The sequence below is a fragment of the Pseudonaja textilis genome, chromosome 3 (assembly GCF_049901715.1).
Source record: "Pseudonaja textilis isolate UNSWEBS1 chromosome 3, rPseTex1.2, whole genome shotgun sequence".
In the NCBI taxonomy this organism is placed as follows: Eukaryota; Metazoa; Chordata; class Lepidosauria; order Squamata; family Elapidae; genus Pseudonaja; species Pseudonaja textilis.
The window spans coordinates 77,887,158-77,904,985 of record NC_141992.1 but is presented as its reverse complement, the minus strand read 5'-3'; the positions used below and the strand labels follow the sequence as shown (position 1 = coordinate 77,904,985).

General features: G+C 38.0%; 1 protein-coding gene across 1 annotated transcript in view; it reads right to left on the bottom strand.

Moving 5' to 3' along the window:
* Nucleotides 1-3,103: 3,103 nt before the first annotated feature.
* The window catches only part of RPAP2 (RNA polymerase II associated protein 2), a 45,575-nt gene continuing 30,850 nt past the window's right edge, over nucleotides 3,104-17,828 (bottom strand). Inside the window, exons 12-13 of the mRNA XM_026700322.2 lie at nucleotides 5,471-5,620; nucleotides 3,104-3,506 (exon numbers count right to left, since the gene is read on the bottom strand). Coding sequence (XP_026556107.2) covers nucleotides 5,482-5,620 — 139 coding nt within the window. The 3' untranslated portion in view covers nucleotides 3,104-3,506; nucleotides 5,471-5,481. The remainder of the gene's footprint in view (nucleotides 3,507-5,470; nucleotides 5,621-17,828) is intronic.

Here is a 17,828-nt window from a genome sequence, read left to right as displayed (position 1 = left end):
AAAGAAGCATAGCCAGCCGCACCAACAGGCTGAAGAATAGTTTCTACCCGTGGGCTGTCAGACTTCTGAATGGAAAATAACTCCATGCCAACATAGTATGATAGACTTGCAGAGATGATGTGTTGTGCAACAAGGTCACATAGCGTAATAAGATTGGGACTGGGTTAGGGACTTTTGTCCTCACTGTGAGTTGTGTTAGGGTGGTGATGCACGAAGGGAGGCTCAGCCAATCTCATTGTACACATGTTGTTCTCTGACAATAAAGGTAATAATAATTATTGTCCACCTCACATATGTGCCTGGGTGGCTAATAAGTTGTTTTAATTATTATAAAGTAATCATGAACACAGCCAGAAGTTGGACTGTACCACATACTCGGGGCTCTAGGCTTGGGTAGAAGTTTTCAAGGCCATGGGACGGGCCAGTAGAGTCAAGGCCAATCTGATCTTTGAAGGGATAATGTAGCAGAGAGTGGACACTATGGCAGAAAAGCCACCCTTTTTTGGCCCACCTGCTGACAGTCTTTAACCAATGGGACATGGAACATACCTCTCCTATATAGTGACCATGCATCCTTTATTACAAAGAACAGTCCTTTATTTCAGAAAGCTGTCCTTTAGATTTATTTTTCAAAAACTCATATTTGTCCTTAACTTGGCCAAACAATTGAGGAGAGATGCCCTTGTAAATAACCCAATCCCTATCCATGAAGGGTTTTCACAGTGACTTGACTTGAATTAGACATGGAACAAAATGGTAGCCAATGGTGGAAGTTTGTGAGCAATGATGTTATAGCCAAAAATCTATTTCAGCATTACTTGATCTGGAAAGTTCTAAGTTGCCCACCCACGCTTGCAATGAGATATATATATTTTTGTATTGCCCCACATGGTAATCGTTTATCTAGTCACTTAATCATACCCTGTTTGTAGCCAATCAGGAGCCCTGATGGCGTAGCGCAGTGATTAATTGCAGAATTACAGGCAAACTCTGCCCACAGCCAGAAGTTTGATTCTGATAGGGCTCAAGATTGACTCATCCTTCCATCCTTCTGAGGTTGGTAAAATGAGGACCCAGATTGCTGAGAGCAACATGCAAATAATGCTTCTACTTTGTAAACGCCCAAAGAGTGCTGTATAAAGCACTATGCGACAGTATATAAGCCTAAATGCCATTGATATTGCTAATCATACAACAACAAAGTATAAACCAATACATCAATAATTTTATGCAATTAATAGCTATTTATTATGTATAATCAAAATATGAATTTATTATGTATAGTCCATTTTCTGCTTTTACCAGTAAGTAAGAATAAATGGAGTATTGAAAAAAACAAGCACCTAACACACACATACAAGCACCTCCCCTTCTGTAGGAGTTAGGAAGGATCAAATTAATCTTCCCATGATAAACAAGGGGAAAGGGTGGGATGAAAATGTGTTATTTTGTCACAGTAAACTTGCGAATCTAGCTCTTTAAACATAAGCAATCCACATTTTGTAAAAATTCAAATGTTTTGAAAGATTAAGCACTAAAGCATACGCCTAAAATAAACCTGAAAAAAAAATCATGTTGCTAAACTAACAGGAAACGTAACGAAGTAAACTTGTGAAAATCAAGAGTTTGGAGTTGACAAAACCACCTTATTTTGCACCTTAATGGAATTTAACCACTATACTGAAACAGTCACCCTCAGTAAATTCCATCCCTTTTATGTGGCTTAATCTCTGAATAGGAAGATTATCCAGAATAAAAAAGTGCCAGGTTCAGAAGTCCTGCAATGCAGATTGGAGATGCTCATTTTGCATCTGTAGAAGGATTTGGCATGGTGGCTTCATTGTGAAACTAAACTATCATGCAGCTGATCTAAGTGCAAATATTCTGAATCAAATCACACATGATTTCGGAAAGCAAGATAAGAATCAGTTGTTGGGAAACATGTCAAGCCTTTCAGAAATTGGCAGGCATGCTCAGGAAACAAGACCTACATGGATTTCTGGGAAGACCTTGATTGCTACTAAAGAATGGTAACAGAATCTTGAAAGCCACCCAAATAATTCTCCACTCTACATATACCTAATATAGTTGCGCACCATTTCCTCCTTTAACTATTTTCTGCCACTTCTGTGTTCCTGTGAGCTGTTAGATATTCACAATGTTATTCATAATAAATTTGAATAATCCATACTATTCACAATAAAACTTCAGAGAAGTGTTGACTAAACATTGGGAGAAACCTTTACACAAAACAAATTATTCAAAAATAGAAAAATCTTGGAAACCCGTACCTCTTTTTGCTGGAAATATTTGAGCAGTTTGTATTTTCAGTTGCACACTGTGTTACAGGAATCCCTTGACTTACAACCAATTGCTTAGTGACTGTTCAAAGTTATGAGGGACTCCCCCCACAAAGCTACTTACAACCTGGTTTTGAAATTCTGACATTGTCCCCCATCATGTGACCCCATTTTGGATGCTTGGCAATTGGCACATATTTACGACTATTTGCAGTGCTCCGGAGTTTACTTCTGGTTTCTGGCAAAAAGTGGCCCACATCAAACAATATGTTTGCTTAACGACCATGGTGTTCGCTTAATGAACACAGCATTCATTTACAACTTCCGCATTTGCTTAACAACTACCGCAAAAAAAGTTGTAAAATTAGGTCCAGTCATGCCATGACCTGCTTTACATTTTACGATTGCAATTTACATTTGCTTTACGTCCCATTTTACAATTGCAATTGCGGGGTCTAATTACAGTTGTAACTTGAGGACTACCTGTACACTGGACCACATGACTTCCAAACGCTTTTCTAGCTTTGTGATTGATACGTGAAAAATAAACCTGGAATGAATTGTGCATTAGTCCTGAATATGAAAATCATGAATCCTAAAACCAAGGAAGATAAATTCATGGGGTCACAAAGGAGAAACATCTGGATGCAGACCACCTCAGGAGGCACATAAAGTAGACCCGCTAAGCTTTGGAAGACTGGAGATTCTTCAGAGCTTAGAAGACCAAGTCACTCTTTCCTGTAAACAAAGAGCTCTCCAACTTCTCAATCTGTTAGCTAAGAATAATTTAAAACTGAGACTAGTTTTATTATTTTGCAAATTATGTATTTTTATTAAGAAAACTGAAAAGGCATTCAAATTGCAACACATCTGATTTTTGAGGACTCAAAGAACGAACATAAATAAAAATGTGTTTCCCATCACATGATACAGTATTTTCTGAAGAAATTAAATTCCATTGGTGCAACAATAAAATATCATCGATCTTCTTCAACTTGCAAAAGAAGTTTAATCTAATGTTGTAAAATTAAATTTATAAAAATAAAACAAGCAACCAAATAATAGAAGTTCTTATTGTGGTTTTTTTAAGCTGGTATTTTAAAAATACTAAAATACAAAACGATTTCTAGTTGTCTGATAAAGTCCAGTTTTGGAATATTAATTCAATCTCTGGTCAAAAGAGAAATGAAGGATGATGTTCTTATTCTGTAAGTAAAAAATGAACATAAAAAGTATAAGCAGTATCATAATAAAACATTAGACGTCAAATAAGTAATTTCAAGAGCTTATAAATAAAAACACAAAAATAGCACTGATTGAAAATATAGACATAAAATAAAGAATATAAATTCCACCCACCCACTCCAAATCACCAATGCAATGCAAACATGAAAAAAGTGACTAGAATTTCTCAAAATAGCATCTCTTCAACCAATCTCTCATGCTTTCCCCATCATTAGAGTTAAAACACAGGACCAAGGATAGTGCTCCACTGCCAGTTTTAAGTCCATACATCAGTAGTTCTTGGGTTACGACCGGCTCTGAGATTGCCTTTGCTAAGTGATGCAGTTATAAAGTGTAATTGTCACATGACTGTGCCATTTAGTAGCAATAATTTACAGCAGTCCCAGTTTCTGTTGTAACACCAACATGTGTGAATTGTTAAGCAGAAAGTGGTAGAAGTTCCAGAACAGTGCAGGGGTGCCAGGGAGTCCTGGGAGTGGCAGGGAGTGCTGGGAGGAAGCTGGGGGAGATCATGGGATGCCTGACACAGTCTATGGGTAAGTGCGGAAAGCCTAGAGCAGTGGCCCCCAACCTTTTTTGTGCCACGGCCCGGTACCGGCATCACAAAATGATCCGCGGCCCGGTACCAGCATCAGCATGCATGGCAGGGCGAGCCAAGCGACCGGTCAGCCATCCATCCTCCGCTTCTCCCTGCCTCCTTCAACTCCTTTGTACTTTGTCGATGGGCTTCGGGACGGCTTCGGGACGGTCGCTCAGCTCGCCTTGCCTTAGGTGCTGAAAGAATTCTCGCGCCTTAGTTTTGTTCGAAGCCGTCCCTCCCTTCGATGAAACTAAGGCGCGAGGATTCCTTCAGGACCCAAACGCTACTTTCCAACCGGAAAAGCTCACCGGAAGCACTTTCTCATCAAAACAAGATGGCGGAGCCCAGCAAACCGGCGGCCCGGTAGAAAATGTTCCACGGACGGTACTGGTCCGCGGCCCGGTGGTTGGGGACCCCTGGCCTAGAGGATGGAGAGTACAGCATGGTGCAAGCTCCAGAAGGCTGGGGGATGGAAGTACAGGGAGACTGGGAGACAGAGGGTGCAACATGGTGCAAGCACAGGAAGAAGACTTATCAGAGTAACTAGTGATCTCCCCTGCCAACTTCCCCATTGATTTTGCTTGTCAGAACCGGGCAGGGACGATTGCAAATGGCGGTCACACATCCATGAGATGCTGCAACCATTTTAAGTGCGAGCAGGTTGCCAAACCCCTGAATTGTGATAATCTGACTAGGAGGATTATACAGGAAGTCCTCGATTTACAGCAGTTCATTTAGTGACCGTTCAAAGTTATAACGGCCCTGATAAAAAGAGACTCAAGACAATTTTTCACACTTAGGACCTTTGTAGAATCCCCCTGATGATGTGATGAAAACTGCTTCATACTTATGACCGTTGCTGTGTCCCAGAGTCACGTGAGCACTTTTGCAGCCTTTTAACCAGCAAAATCAATGGGGAAGGCAGATTCACTTAACAACCGTGTTACTAACTTATGACCTGCAATGATTCACTGAACAACTGGGGCAAGAGAGGTTGTAAAATGGAGCGAAACTCATTTAACAAATGTTTCACTTAACAACAGAAATTTGGGGCTCATTTGGTATTGTAAGTCGAGGTTATCTAAGGACCACTCATCTAGTGCCATCACAATTTCAAACGATTGCTAAACAAGTGGTCAGAAAGCGAGGACTACCTTTTGACTTAAGGATATTCATGCAACCTGCTCCTGATTTGTTGAAAGTTTGGGTGCAACCATTAATACCATATGATAAATTGAGAATCTGTGCTTAGCATTAATAGTAGTCCTTATCTAAGCAGTGTTCTAGGGGATCTTCTATAAAGCAAAGTAAGAAGAAAAACACAAGAGGAAAAAAAGATACTGACCAGGGAGGAAGTCAATCACTTCTAAATATTTTTGTTAGGCTTTCCAGATCTTCAGTTTTGATAGATAATTCTTCAAGCAAGGTAGCAAAGAACTGCGTATATCCTTTATTTTGCTGAGAATGTGCAAAAGCAGGAATATTTTCTGACAAGCTAAAAGGCAAAAGTTGAGTGCTTTCAGAAAGATATAATCTTACAATGTCAAATAGGTAGATTTCAATGTCAAATATGAACCAAGAAGTAATCACAACATCAATCATGCTGATAATTAGTCACTTATGGAAATACTTTTTCCTAATGGTTTTTTTTTAAAAGTCCCCAAACAACTGACTTAGTAACAAACTAAAAACAAAAATAAGACACTTTGAAATGGTAGCAAATTCCTACTAGGTTTTCCAATAGTAATTATATAGGCCTGCTTAAAGAACAAAGGCAGCTGGGTGACTTTGGGGCAGTCATTTTCTCTCCGCTCTAGGAAAGAGGCAGTGGCAAACTACTTTCCAAATCCTGGCCAAGAAAGCTGCAGGGCCTTGTCCAGACAGTCTCTGGGACGTGATTGAAAGGAAGAAAAAAAGGAATGGACAGAACGAGTCTCTTAATTGAACCCCCTCTCGCCCCCTGCAAAATGGGATCATGTATGAGATTGTGTATATATTTCAGAAGATTTCCAATCTCTCTCACTCACAAGGGTATAATTACACTCATACTTTTTAAAGGTGCAACATTCAGTTCCTTCTACCTGCTCCCAAATGCTCACAAAGAGCAAAATTATTGCTTGCAGTCTTCAAATAGAATAGAATAGAATAGAATAGAAGAGAAGAGAAGAGAATAGAATAGAATTCTTTATTGGCCAAGTGTGATTGGTGTAAATACTCTCATTATACTTAAAGAAAAGGTACATTCGTTAAGAATCAAGAACCATAACGTACAACACTTAATGATAGTCACAGGGTACAATCAACAATCAAATATACTAGGAAACAGTCAATATAAATCGTACGGATACAAGCAACAAAGTTACAGTCCTACAATCACAAGTGGGAGGGGATGGGTGATAAGGAGTGATGAGAAGATTAACAGTAACAGTAGTGTACACTTTGTAAATAGTTGAACAGCATTGAGGAAATTATTTGTTTAGCAGAGTGACGGCTTTTGGGAAAAAACTGTTCTTGTGTCTAGTTGTTTTGGTGTGCGGTGCTCTATAGCGTCATTTTGAGGGAAGGAGTTGAAACAGTTTATGTACGGGATGTGAGGGGTCTGTAAATATTTTCACAGCCCTTTTTTTGACTCGTGCAGTATGCAGGTCCTCAATTGAAGGCAGGTGGGTAGTAATTGTTTTTTCTGCAGTCCTAATTATCCTCTGAAGTCTGTGTCTGTCCTGTTGGGTTGCAGAACCAAACCAGACAGTTATAGAGGTGCAGATGATAGACTCAATAATTCCTCTGTAGAACTGTATCAGCAGCCCCTTGGGCAGTTTGAGCTTTCTGAATTGGCGCAGAAAGAACATTCTTTGTTGTGCTTTTTTGATGATGTTTTTGATGTTAGATGTCCATTTTAGGTCATGTGATATAGTAGAACCTAGAAATTTGAAGGTCTCTACTGTTGATACTGTGTTGTCTAGTATTGTAAGAGGTGGTAGTATGGGAGGGTTTCTTCTAAAGTCTACCACCATTTCTACGGTTTTGAATGTGTTCAGTTCCAGATTGCTCCGGTTACACCACAAGGCAAGTTGTCTAATCTCCTATCTGTATGCAGATTCATTGTTGTCTCGAATGAGACCAATCACTGTTGTGTCGTCAGCAAACTTTAGTATTTTAACAGATGGATTGTGTGAGATGCAGTCATTGGTATATAGGGAGAGGAGAAGTGGAGATAGCACACAGCCTTGTGGGGGCCCTGTGCTGATTGTACAGGTATCGGATGTGATTCCGCACAGCTTCACCTGCTGCTTCCTGTCTGTTAGGAAGCTTATGATCCACTTACAAGTGTGTTCAGGTGCCGCTAGTTGGTTTAATTTACTTAGAAGAATGTCTGGAATGATGGCATTGAATGCTGAACTGAAGTCTACAAAGAGGACCCTTGTGTAGGTATTCGGAGATTCAAGGTGTTGCAGGATGTAATACAGAGCCATGTTAACAGCATCATCTGTCGATCTATTTGCTCGGTATGCAAACAGATCTTACAGCAGATCCGTGATGGTTTTCAAGTGGGACAGCACAAATAAAAGATTTTCGTAACTACAGATGTTAGAGCAACTGGTCTGTAGTCATTCAGTTCCTTGATGGAAGGCTTCTTTGGCACTGGGATGATGGTAGAACGTTTGAAGGAGGAAGGAACATAGCACATCTCTGGTGATCTATTGAAGATTCAGGTGAAGATGGGGGTCAATTGGTCAGCACAGACTTTTAAGCAAGAAGGAGTTATCTTGTCTGCCCCTGGTGCTTTTCTTGGCTTTTGTCTGTGTAATAGATCTTGCACTTCTTTTTCTGTGATCACCAGAGATTGTGAGCCCAATGGATTGGGGCCAGTTGTAGGAGGCTTGGCTGTTGTTGGTGTGCTTGAGATGTGGGTTGTGGAAATAGATGGCTGTAGTTTCTTTTCAAACCTGCAGTAAAACACATTCAGGTCATCTGCTAGTTGTTGATTTCCTTCTGCCCGGGAAGGAGGTTTGCTGAAGCCAGTGATGTTTTTAAGAGTTTTCCACATGTTTGCTGGTTCATTTGTTGAGAACTGATTCCTTAACTTTTCAGAGTAGCTTCTCTTTGCTTCTCTGATCTCTCTTGTTAATATGTTTCTGGCCTGATTATATAGCATTCTGTCACCTTTTCTGTAGGCTTCCTCTTTGGAACAACATGGCTGCTTAAGTTTAGCTGTGAACCAAGGTTTATTGTTACTATATATTTGCAGGTTCCTTGTTGGTACACATAAGTCTTCGCAGAAGCTACTGATCTGGAGGGATCAATTATATCAATAATTATCACGTTGAATTGTAGCCAATTCCTTATATACAAATTCCTCTTCTCACTCCTAAATTACTTTTTGGATTGTAGTGTAAACCATATAAGCAACAACTTACATGATATATCCTCATCACATAAACCTTTGACTACTTACTCCGCTTGTGTATGGGTGGGGGTGCCTTTGAGTCAGTGTTGACTCCTGGACACTGCCTGGACAAGATTGTGCAAGTTTTCTCATTAAGGTTTTATTTCCACAAGTGGCTAGCCATTTGCCTTCTTCCTAGGATTAAAACGAGTGACTGGCTCAAGGTCACCATACTGGCTTTGTGCCTGAGGCAAGACTAGATCTCACAGTCTACCAGTTTCTAGCCTGGTGCCATCACCATCTATGCCAAATTTGGTTCCCACACCAACAAAACTGCCTCTGTTCTGAACAACCACCATGATAATATCAGCTTCTGTTTTTTCCTTACTCAACAGAACAGGCTTTTCTGATCAATCCCTTAAGCTTTCAGGACGAGGTAAGTGAACGTCATTTTTCTTCCAAGAGTGATGATTCAATTAAACTTCTTTACTGATAAAAGTAATGCTGCCCCAATACCTGTCTGATTGCCTGCATTTTATACCCAAGGCATTCGAAACACGTGAAACATGAATGCGCTGCTACAGAAAAGCACCTCGTGTCTGATTCTGGATGATTCAGTGACACCCAGCCCTGAGCAGCCAGGAATCTAGCCAACACTTACAATGGGGTTCTGCAGAGAAAGATCACTACTTTCCCTAGTACAGATGGCAATGAGAAGCCAGTATTTTGCAGAGCGATCACTGGAAGGAAGATGGCTGCCCCATGGTTTCCTTGCTCCTCCCAAAACCCTTTCAAGATCATTGGCTGCCTGCAACAGGGAATGAGCATCCTGCACATTCAGCTTTGGTTGTGTAGGGAGTAATTATTGCTACATTTCCCCCAGTAGCTGTTTTCTCCATGATTTTCAACAGAGTAGGGGTATGCCTATGTATGCATATTAAAAAGAACGGAAGAAGTGGGCATATGTACTCCTACATATCGGAATCTTATTGATTTCAGAGTCAAAACAGTTATCCTTCCCCAAACTACATGAACCAAAAAAACACCCAGAAGATATAAAGCAAAGTAATTTCATTATGAGTGAAAAGTACAGATATGAATCTGTATCTTGACATACAGATATGAAAGGTCTAACCTGGAATCGATTTTACACTGAAGAAGAGAGTTCACGTTCCTTTCTTATATCTAGTCTGCTAATCTCAGTTCCTGTCTGTATCCATTAGGTCTGAGAAACAAAGATTTCTGATTTTTGAACTTGCTTCTTCTGTGTCATGGATTTCTACAAAAGGCTTGGACTCTTTGCCACAGAAGCTTTTCCAATGATTATTTAATTTAGCTTTACCTACCACCATGGGGCACATAAAATATGAATATAACTCTCAGAAGCTGTAGGTCAATGGGAGCAAGCGAGTAATCAGAGCAATGCATTTTCTCAGCTGAGCTTCCATTACGTGAAGCAATCAGTATGTGAACTTAAAAATAAATAAATAAGCAGGCCGCAGGTGAGGGCTCTGAACTTGTGGTAGCTAGACAGACACCGGTAAATAACAAGATCTGCAAATCTAGATATCATTTGCTCATCCAGGATACAGATCTATAGACCTAGGAACAAACATGTCTAGGGTGATTATTTTAAGGAAATCACCTTTTTCTTCAATCAATAGCATGCCACTTGGTGGAAAGTTTTTCCAAAGTTGCCTCACAGTTCAATAATAATTGGTGTAGAAAATTAGCTCCTTTGCTAATGGGGCCTGTTGTTCCTGAGCATGTACAATTCCCTATAAGTACAGTATTCCACAGGTGTCCATACAGGTAGTCATTGACTTATAACCGTCCATTTAATGGCCATTCGAAGTTACAATAACACTGAAAAAAGCAACTTATGACAGTTTTTTTACACTTAAGACCATTGCAGCATCCCAGTGGTCACATGATCAAAATTCGAATGCTTGGCAACTGGCGTGTATTTATGACAGTTGCAGTGTCCCCGGAGTTATGTGATTACATTTGGCCAACTTCTGACAAGTAAAGTCAACCGGGAAGCCAGCACTTAACAACTGTGTTACTAATTTAACAAGTGCAGTGATTCACTTAACAACTGTATCAGAAAGGGCTGTAAAATGGGGTAAAATTCACGTAAGAACCGTCTTGCTTAGGAGTGGAAATTTCAGGCTCAACTGTGGTCATAAGTCAAGGACTACCTGTATTAAGCTTTGGAGCTGTTGTAATCACTGCAGGATTCCATCATTTTTGACAACCTGGATGAGAAATTATCTACACTGCTACAATAAAGCAGAACTATGAAAGCCACTAACTAGTTTATGAGGAAAATAAAACAAGCTCACATTCTGACATGATTGGTGCAAGCTGGCAAGGAATACTTTGGAGTAATACATAATGCCACTCATCGAAGATAAATTTTCAATTTAAAAACAAAAAGTTGGGGAAGACTAGGTCAGATGGACAGGAACCAGTCTTATTATAAAGTTGTCCCCATGATCATGTGATCCAAACTTGGGTGTTTGGCAACTGGTATGTATTTATAATGGGTGCAATGTCCTGGTGTCACGTGATCACTATTTGAGACCTTTCGTGGGTGGGAGCAAAGTCAATGAGGAAAGCTGGATTTGCTTAATGACCAGGGCAAAAAAAAGAAGAAGCATAAAATCAGGTACAACTAATTTAATGACTGCTTCATTTACCAACAGAAGTTGTGTTCCCAATTATGTAGTAAGTCAAAGACTACCTTCTTCTTCCCCCATGCTTATTATCCCCATGCTATGGCAGAGTCCGCTTAAATCAAAGATTATCTGTAATACAACTAGGTTACCCAGTTCTCACTTTCCTCTCCAGAATTCAGTCACAAAAGAATGCTGGGAATATTCTGGCACATTTTCAATTCACAGGAAGTTATATAACAACCTAACAACCTAAGAATTGAGTAGATACCTCAAAACAGTACTGTATCTCAGATCTTTTGTAACACATAGTTCAGCTGTACATAGTCAATCCAGAAACATTACCTGAAGGTTGAAAATGTGTCAGCCAGCATGGGCATAATTCAATTAGTATGTTGTGACCTTTAGTTTATTTACAAGTTAGCAAGGTAATTTTTTTCCCCAAATTGTCTGAACTTTACTGACAAGTGACATTCCAAGTTTGCATTCCAGTCCAGTACATCAACATATATTGTATCAATATGGTTTTACTATCTACATTTGATATAAGCAATGTTAATTTCAGTTTTCAACCTAGTGCCCTCTGATACAGAATGCATAATCCTCCAGTCAATATAGGCTTGTCTGGGCTAACTGGGTATTCTGGGAAATCAAACATATTTGGTAGCATGAGCCTGAGGAATGTTGCTTTATATCTTTCCATGTGCCAACCAGATGGAAAATAGGCCTTCACAAAACCAAAAAAAGTTAATCTCAAAAGTTTGTCAGATTGCAGAATACTGCAATCGAGCTGTCTACTTCACATATGTTACACAAGAAAAGGCTGAGTAAAAATTCATGTAAGACAAGCAATAACAATGAGCTATTGTTCAATAAGCCACTAAGTGCTATCTGCTTTATATGAAAGATATTTAGAATTCCTCTTCCTCTCTTCTCTCCCAAAATGAAGAAATGGAAAATGAAAAATGGTTAATGCATTTGTTCCTTTTAAAGCAAAAGCCGATAAAAGCCACAATAATATGCAATCAAATATTCAAGCATTAGAATATTTGAATGGTTCCTCTAAGAAAATAAAACCAAAAAGCTTCTGAACCATTCTCCACAACTGAGGTTTTCATTGGACTAGACAGAACTTGAGTGGCAGTAGCTATAAGGAAAAGCTTATAATCCTTAGAATAGCTAGGTGAGAGAATAGTTAGGTTATATTTCCAAACAGTAGCATGCTATCTATTTTCAGAAGTTTACCTTCCCACTTACAATGAATCATAATGGAAGAGTTAGATTTACATCACTTTGTATCCTGGTCTTTTGTCCCAGTAGTTGATGCATTTGTATCCCACCTTTATTACACACCTTCCTTCTCCTATTTTCTCTACAACAATCCTGTAAGATAAATTGGGTAGTGTGTGTGTAAGTGGCCTAAAGTCACCCAGCTGGCTTTCATGGCTAAGGTGGGACTGAACTCACAGTCTCCTGCTTTCTACCCAGGTGCCTTAACCCCCAGACCAAACTGGTTCTCTATGTTTCTGTATGATGGGGCTATGTCCTCTAGGGAAAGAAGTATTTTCTTCCTGGGTATTTAAAATTTAAAGTCATATTTGCCTTATTGGGGACAATTAATCCACAGTGGTAAATGGAGTAAGAGAGAGAGGTTAAATAGTTGGTAGGAGAGGTTAAAGAATTAATCTGGTCTAATCAGTCTGATGAGAATTATAATCATACATAAAAGAACACAAAAAAATGTCTTTAGGCTGATGACTAGTTGGAAATATGTGACTAGCAATTTCAAGCTATAAGAAGGTAAGTCATAACCACCTAGGGCATTTTCTTCTTGAATAAGATCAATAGGTTCCTTAACAGTAGTCTGGCTTTGGGTATGCATAAAACCTGAGTTTTATCTCAAGAAAAATATCCTAACAATATCTTCTGTCTTCTATTGCTTAGTCTTGGCTCACTGGTTTAATGCCAAAAACTATCACAATATAGCAATTAAAGATAAGCTTGTTTTATGAGGCTGGATAAGGCTTTTCCTAGGCAGATAAACTTTATTGTAGAAATACATCTGACATTCTTATTTAATTAAATGATCATAATTATCATGCCTAGCTGAAATAAAGCCATAATGCTAAATTTCTTACTGTTTTGCATGCTCCCCTACATAACTTTTAAAAATGCAGCAGTATTAGGGAAAAGGGCCAACTTCAAATAGAACATAATAAAATTCAAGAATTCAATGGCAGAACGTAGATCAGTATGTACTAACAGATTTTAGGAAAATGTTTAGTATATATAAGAAACCAATATTTATAAATTAAATAACAAAACAGCTCTTATTTTCTATATAAGATGGAGGAAATATTTAAAAATCCAAGAATAAATTTATGATAGAAAATACCACGATTTGGTCTTCTAATATTAAAAGAATCATTAATATTATTGTCAATAATAAAATCATTTAATAATTAATTAAATAATATGTAATAAGATTCTGAGTCTGAAAATTCTTGTCCTTATATGCTATCCCCCCATGGTCCTTAGAATTAACAAAATACTGTGCTGCCAATATCTGCCTACCCATCATTTTGATGGCTCTCAAACGTCTAGTAAAAAGATAAAAATTAATCATACGTGGGATATACTTCCGATGTAATCTACTAGATTCCCTGCATGGATTGTCCCTGTGACTATGTAGGACAGACGAGGAGGAAGCTAACCATCAGATTGCAAGAACTCAAGCGAGTTGTCAGCTGAGGAGACATGTAGCCTCATACTGCAATGAACAATTTTGCAGCAGCTAAAATTGTTCGACAAGCAGGCACAAAAGCAGCCAAGGAAGTGACTGAAGCCTAGGAAACAGGCCTCTCACCAGTCAACAGGAGTGCTGATTTACCAACAGCCTATCAAGTACTTAGAAGGCAAGGACTGGGCAGCACAAGCAAATGACAGCTAATGATTTAAAAGCCAGCCATCAATACACACCCCAATCAACATCTAAAAAAATCCACTTATTAACAGGCACTATAAATGCCACACACAGAACAGCACACACTGTGCTAGAGAGAAGTTCCCTGAAGATGGGCTTTAGCATGAATCTGAAAGCTTGGAAGAAAAACCTTTGGTCCCAGTAACATACCCAGATTGGATCCTGTTAATCGAATGTTTTTAAAAATCTGCTCTTTTTTATTATCTAGCCACCACTATTTCGACATTTTAAAACTGTTTAAATGGTCTGAAATTTCCCAAGCTTAATATCCCTCAATAAAAGGAACAGGAGTGAAAATGAGCTTTTAATACAAACAAATAATACAAACGTAATCTAAGCTTGCAAAAGGCACAGTTCTTCCAGGAGATGAATGAAGACTGAGCATGCAATGCTTGAGGACTGTTATGACAGGGGATGTGGAAGAGAAAACTGAAAAGGAGTTAAATAGAGTATCCTGTACAAGATAATTGGGAGATGCCCCATTTCCCAAGAAAACAAGCTATTCCAACCCTGCAATTTTTTTTAGTGTAACCTACGTATCATAAAATACAAAAATTAGGGGCAAAAATTTAGGGGAGATTGCCTGAAAGCACCTGGATGTAGGACAGTATGTCCAGCCCTTATGGGATACTAATGGAGGGGAAGGAGAAATCAAAACCGGGAAGAATGAGGAATTTTGGAAGAGAGAAGGACTCTGGGAATTCTTTCAAGAGAAGGATTTGCAACACTGCAATTCTAGTCCTTCAGTGTGAGATTTAGAAGAAAACACCATGCACCTTTGGAGAAAGCAAGTCTAAGCAGTTAATAAAAAGCTTATGTGGAAAACGTTTTCCTCAACTTTGGCCATTTTAGTTCATTATCCTAAAAATTCTGGTCAATTCTTCATGCATGAACAAACAAAACAATTTACATACAACATATTTGTTGCCTAGCTTTAAAAAATCATTGCCATAACATAATAACTGAGCAATATAATGAGGAAGATTTTTAAGCTTGTTTGTTTAAAAGGCACATTTCCCTCCAAAATCAGATACTGTGCATTTGTTAGAAGCATCCCAAGGGGTTGAGTGAAACATAAACCCCAAATGACCCATCATGCTTCGGCTTAATCACGTTAAAAGGTTGTAATGAAAAAGATCCTCTGCCTTGTTTAATGTTTTAGAGTTCTGTTTTTTCCACAACACTACTCAGCCAAATCCGAAAGAGAGACAAACATCATGGTCTTAACCACCCTAAAAAAGGGCTAATTTATATTGTAAAGAATATAGCTCTCAAAAGTTACCTTCCACTAAAATCAGCGAGATCCACTCTGAAATAAGAAGGATGGGAATTTGAAAAATTCAAATGGTTCAACGTCTTTTGTTTTTAGTAAGAAGAGCTCTCTGCTTTTTCATTTAAGGAAGGAAGATGACATGCCTAAAACTCTAAATGTGTCAAACTATGTAGTATTGAGTAAAACCATACAGGATTCCATTCAGAAGGAGAAGGAAGATTTATAGCATATTTTTATGTACTGACTGGGTAGCTCTGTACCAGCAGACTGGTATCCTATCTTTTCGACTTCCTTTTATACTAATATTACAAAAAAAAGTAAAGGGCTCATGAATCCTCATTAGAGAAATGCAGTTTGATCATAAGAAACTCGGTAGGAAAATCTGCCTGATAAATATCTCCGAGATGGTGGCTGATTTTAACATTTTACAGTAAATTTATGAATACTCTCAATGCCAATTTCCTTTGCCCTTCTCGAAATGTAAGTGTGGAAGCGTAAAAAGAATTCTGCCTTCATTTGTACTGGAAACAATACAAAAATAGCCACAGATAAACACATACACACAGGGTCATGTTTGAAATAACATTATTTCAGGTTCCTATGAAAAACTAAAGGTAGTTTATTTCTCTAAATCATTTTATTATGCTAAGCATACATTTGACTGAAAAAAATGCAAGGCATTCCAAAAAATTATCATTTTTTTTCAAAAAAGCAATCGTTCTACAGCAATGAATCCAACTCTATAAAAATACGTTTTCTGATTAGTGACTACAATTCTGCCATTTGTAGATTTTTGTTGTTATGAGTTAAAAGGCTTCCCACTTATGACTTATGTTCAAGTTTGAAATAAAAGCTTGACAAAACATTCTGACAAAAATCTTGTTAAAAGCAAAAAAAGAATTGCCTCTAGAGAAGATTTTCCATTAGAATACATTAATATTTGATGGATGGTCTTAAATTGGAAGCATCTAACTTATAACATGCTGCATGTTTTAAAGAAAAACTTGGAACTAGATTGTGGTGCAATTTAATCAACCCCGTTTTATCTGAACAAAGGTAATTAAACTTTTTGAAAAATGTTCACCTTAAATATTTTGCTTGCCCAGGACCAAGAAAACAAAAGGGAAACACGTGAGATGGTTTAGTTATATTTCACCCAGCCAGCCAAATTTAGACTTTTATCAACTAGGAATATTTGCTGCTGAATTATAAAAAGAAATAGGCCTACATTTAGAATTTCATAATACCTGACGTACTAATAAATATTGAATTTCTTTAAAAAGCAAGTGGAATCTGTGTTTTATTTAGATTTTAAATGTATTCTTAAATGCTAATGAATTAATATGGTCTGCCCTAAACTGACATAGGGTGTCTTTTAATCCTACAATTGAAATAAAAGCTACAATTGATATTGTTTTTGTCCAGTTAAATCAATGAAGAAGTGAAGAGGACGAGGAAAAGGAAGAGCAGATTTCAGGCTAAGGGGTTTAAATTCTATCACTCTTTGAATCTGCAAGAAGTGAAGTTGGTTACTTGATCTGATTGCTCCCACTGCTGGCAGCGTCACTAGATGCAGCCGAGCTCAAAACCCATTGAATCACACAAGTGTTGGTTATTTTCAGAACATTCTACAAAGATTGTAACACATGCCCAGCTCATAGCAGAAAAGAATAAATGAATTTAAGAGATCCGTTTGGTCTCTAAGATCCAAATCAAAACATTCATATAACCCAAAAGGGCAAAGTATTTAAACTTCACTCTTTATTATAGGTTTGTTGCAAACAGTAATTGCAAAGTAGGAAGGGGAAGGAAACAACTAAATAGTATCTTTTATATTTGAAATTAACAGACAATCTTCCACAAGCCTGCAGCTTCTAATGTTTTTTTTAGCCAAAAGTCACTCAAAACAAAATCCAGCAAATAGGTCTTATGATTTTCAGTTTTAAAATTAGAACCAACTTGCATTACTTTGAGGCATATTTTTTTTTATAAAAAAACCTCTTTTTAAAATAATAATTAAAAAAAAACAAGGAAAATTCTGACCTGATATCTCCAATTGCTTACATTGCTTGTAACTCACAGAGACTGAAAAAAAAGTTTACAAAGATGGTCTTTATTCATAGAAAACTTGCCCATCCTTGATTTATGTCCTAAAGCCTATAATTGAATCTTTATGTCACAACCTCAAAGAGTGATAAAAATTAACATTTAATCAGGCATATGACTGGAGAGAACTAGAGGGTACATGGCATTTTTTCACATTCAGTCATTTCTAACGGTTTATGATTCATTGGGCAACAATTTGCCAGGGTTACCTGGAAGCAGGTATATTTTTGACTACTTGTAAATTCATTGTAAATTCATGCTCTTGAGCTGAGAGTT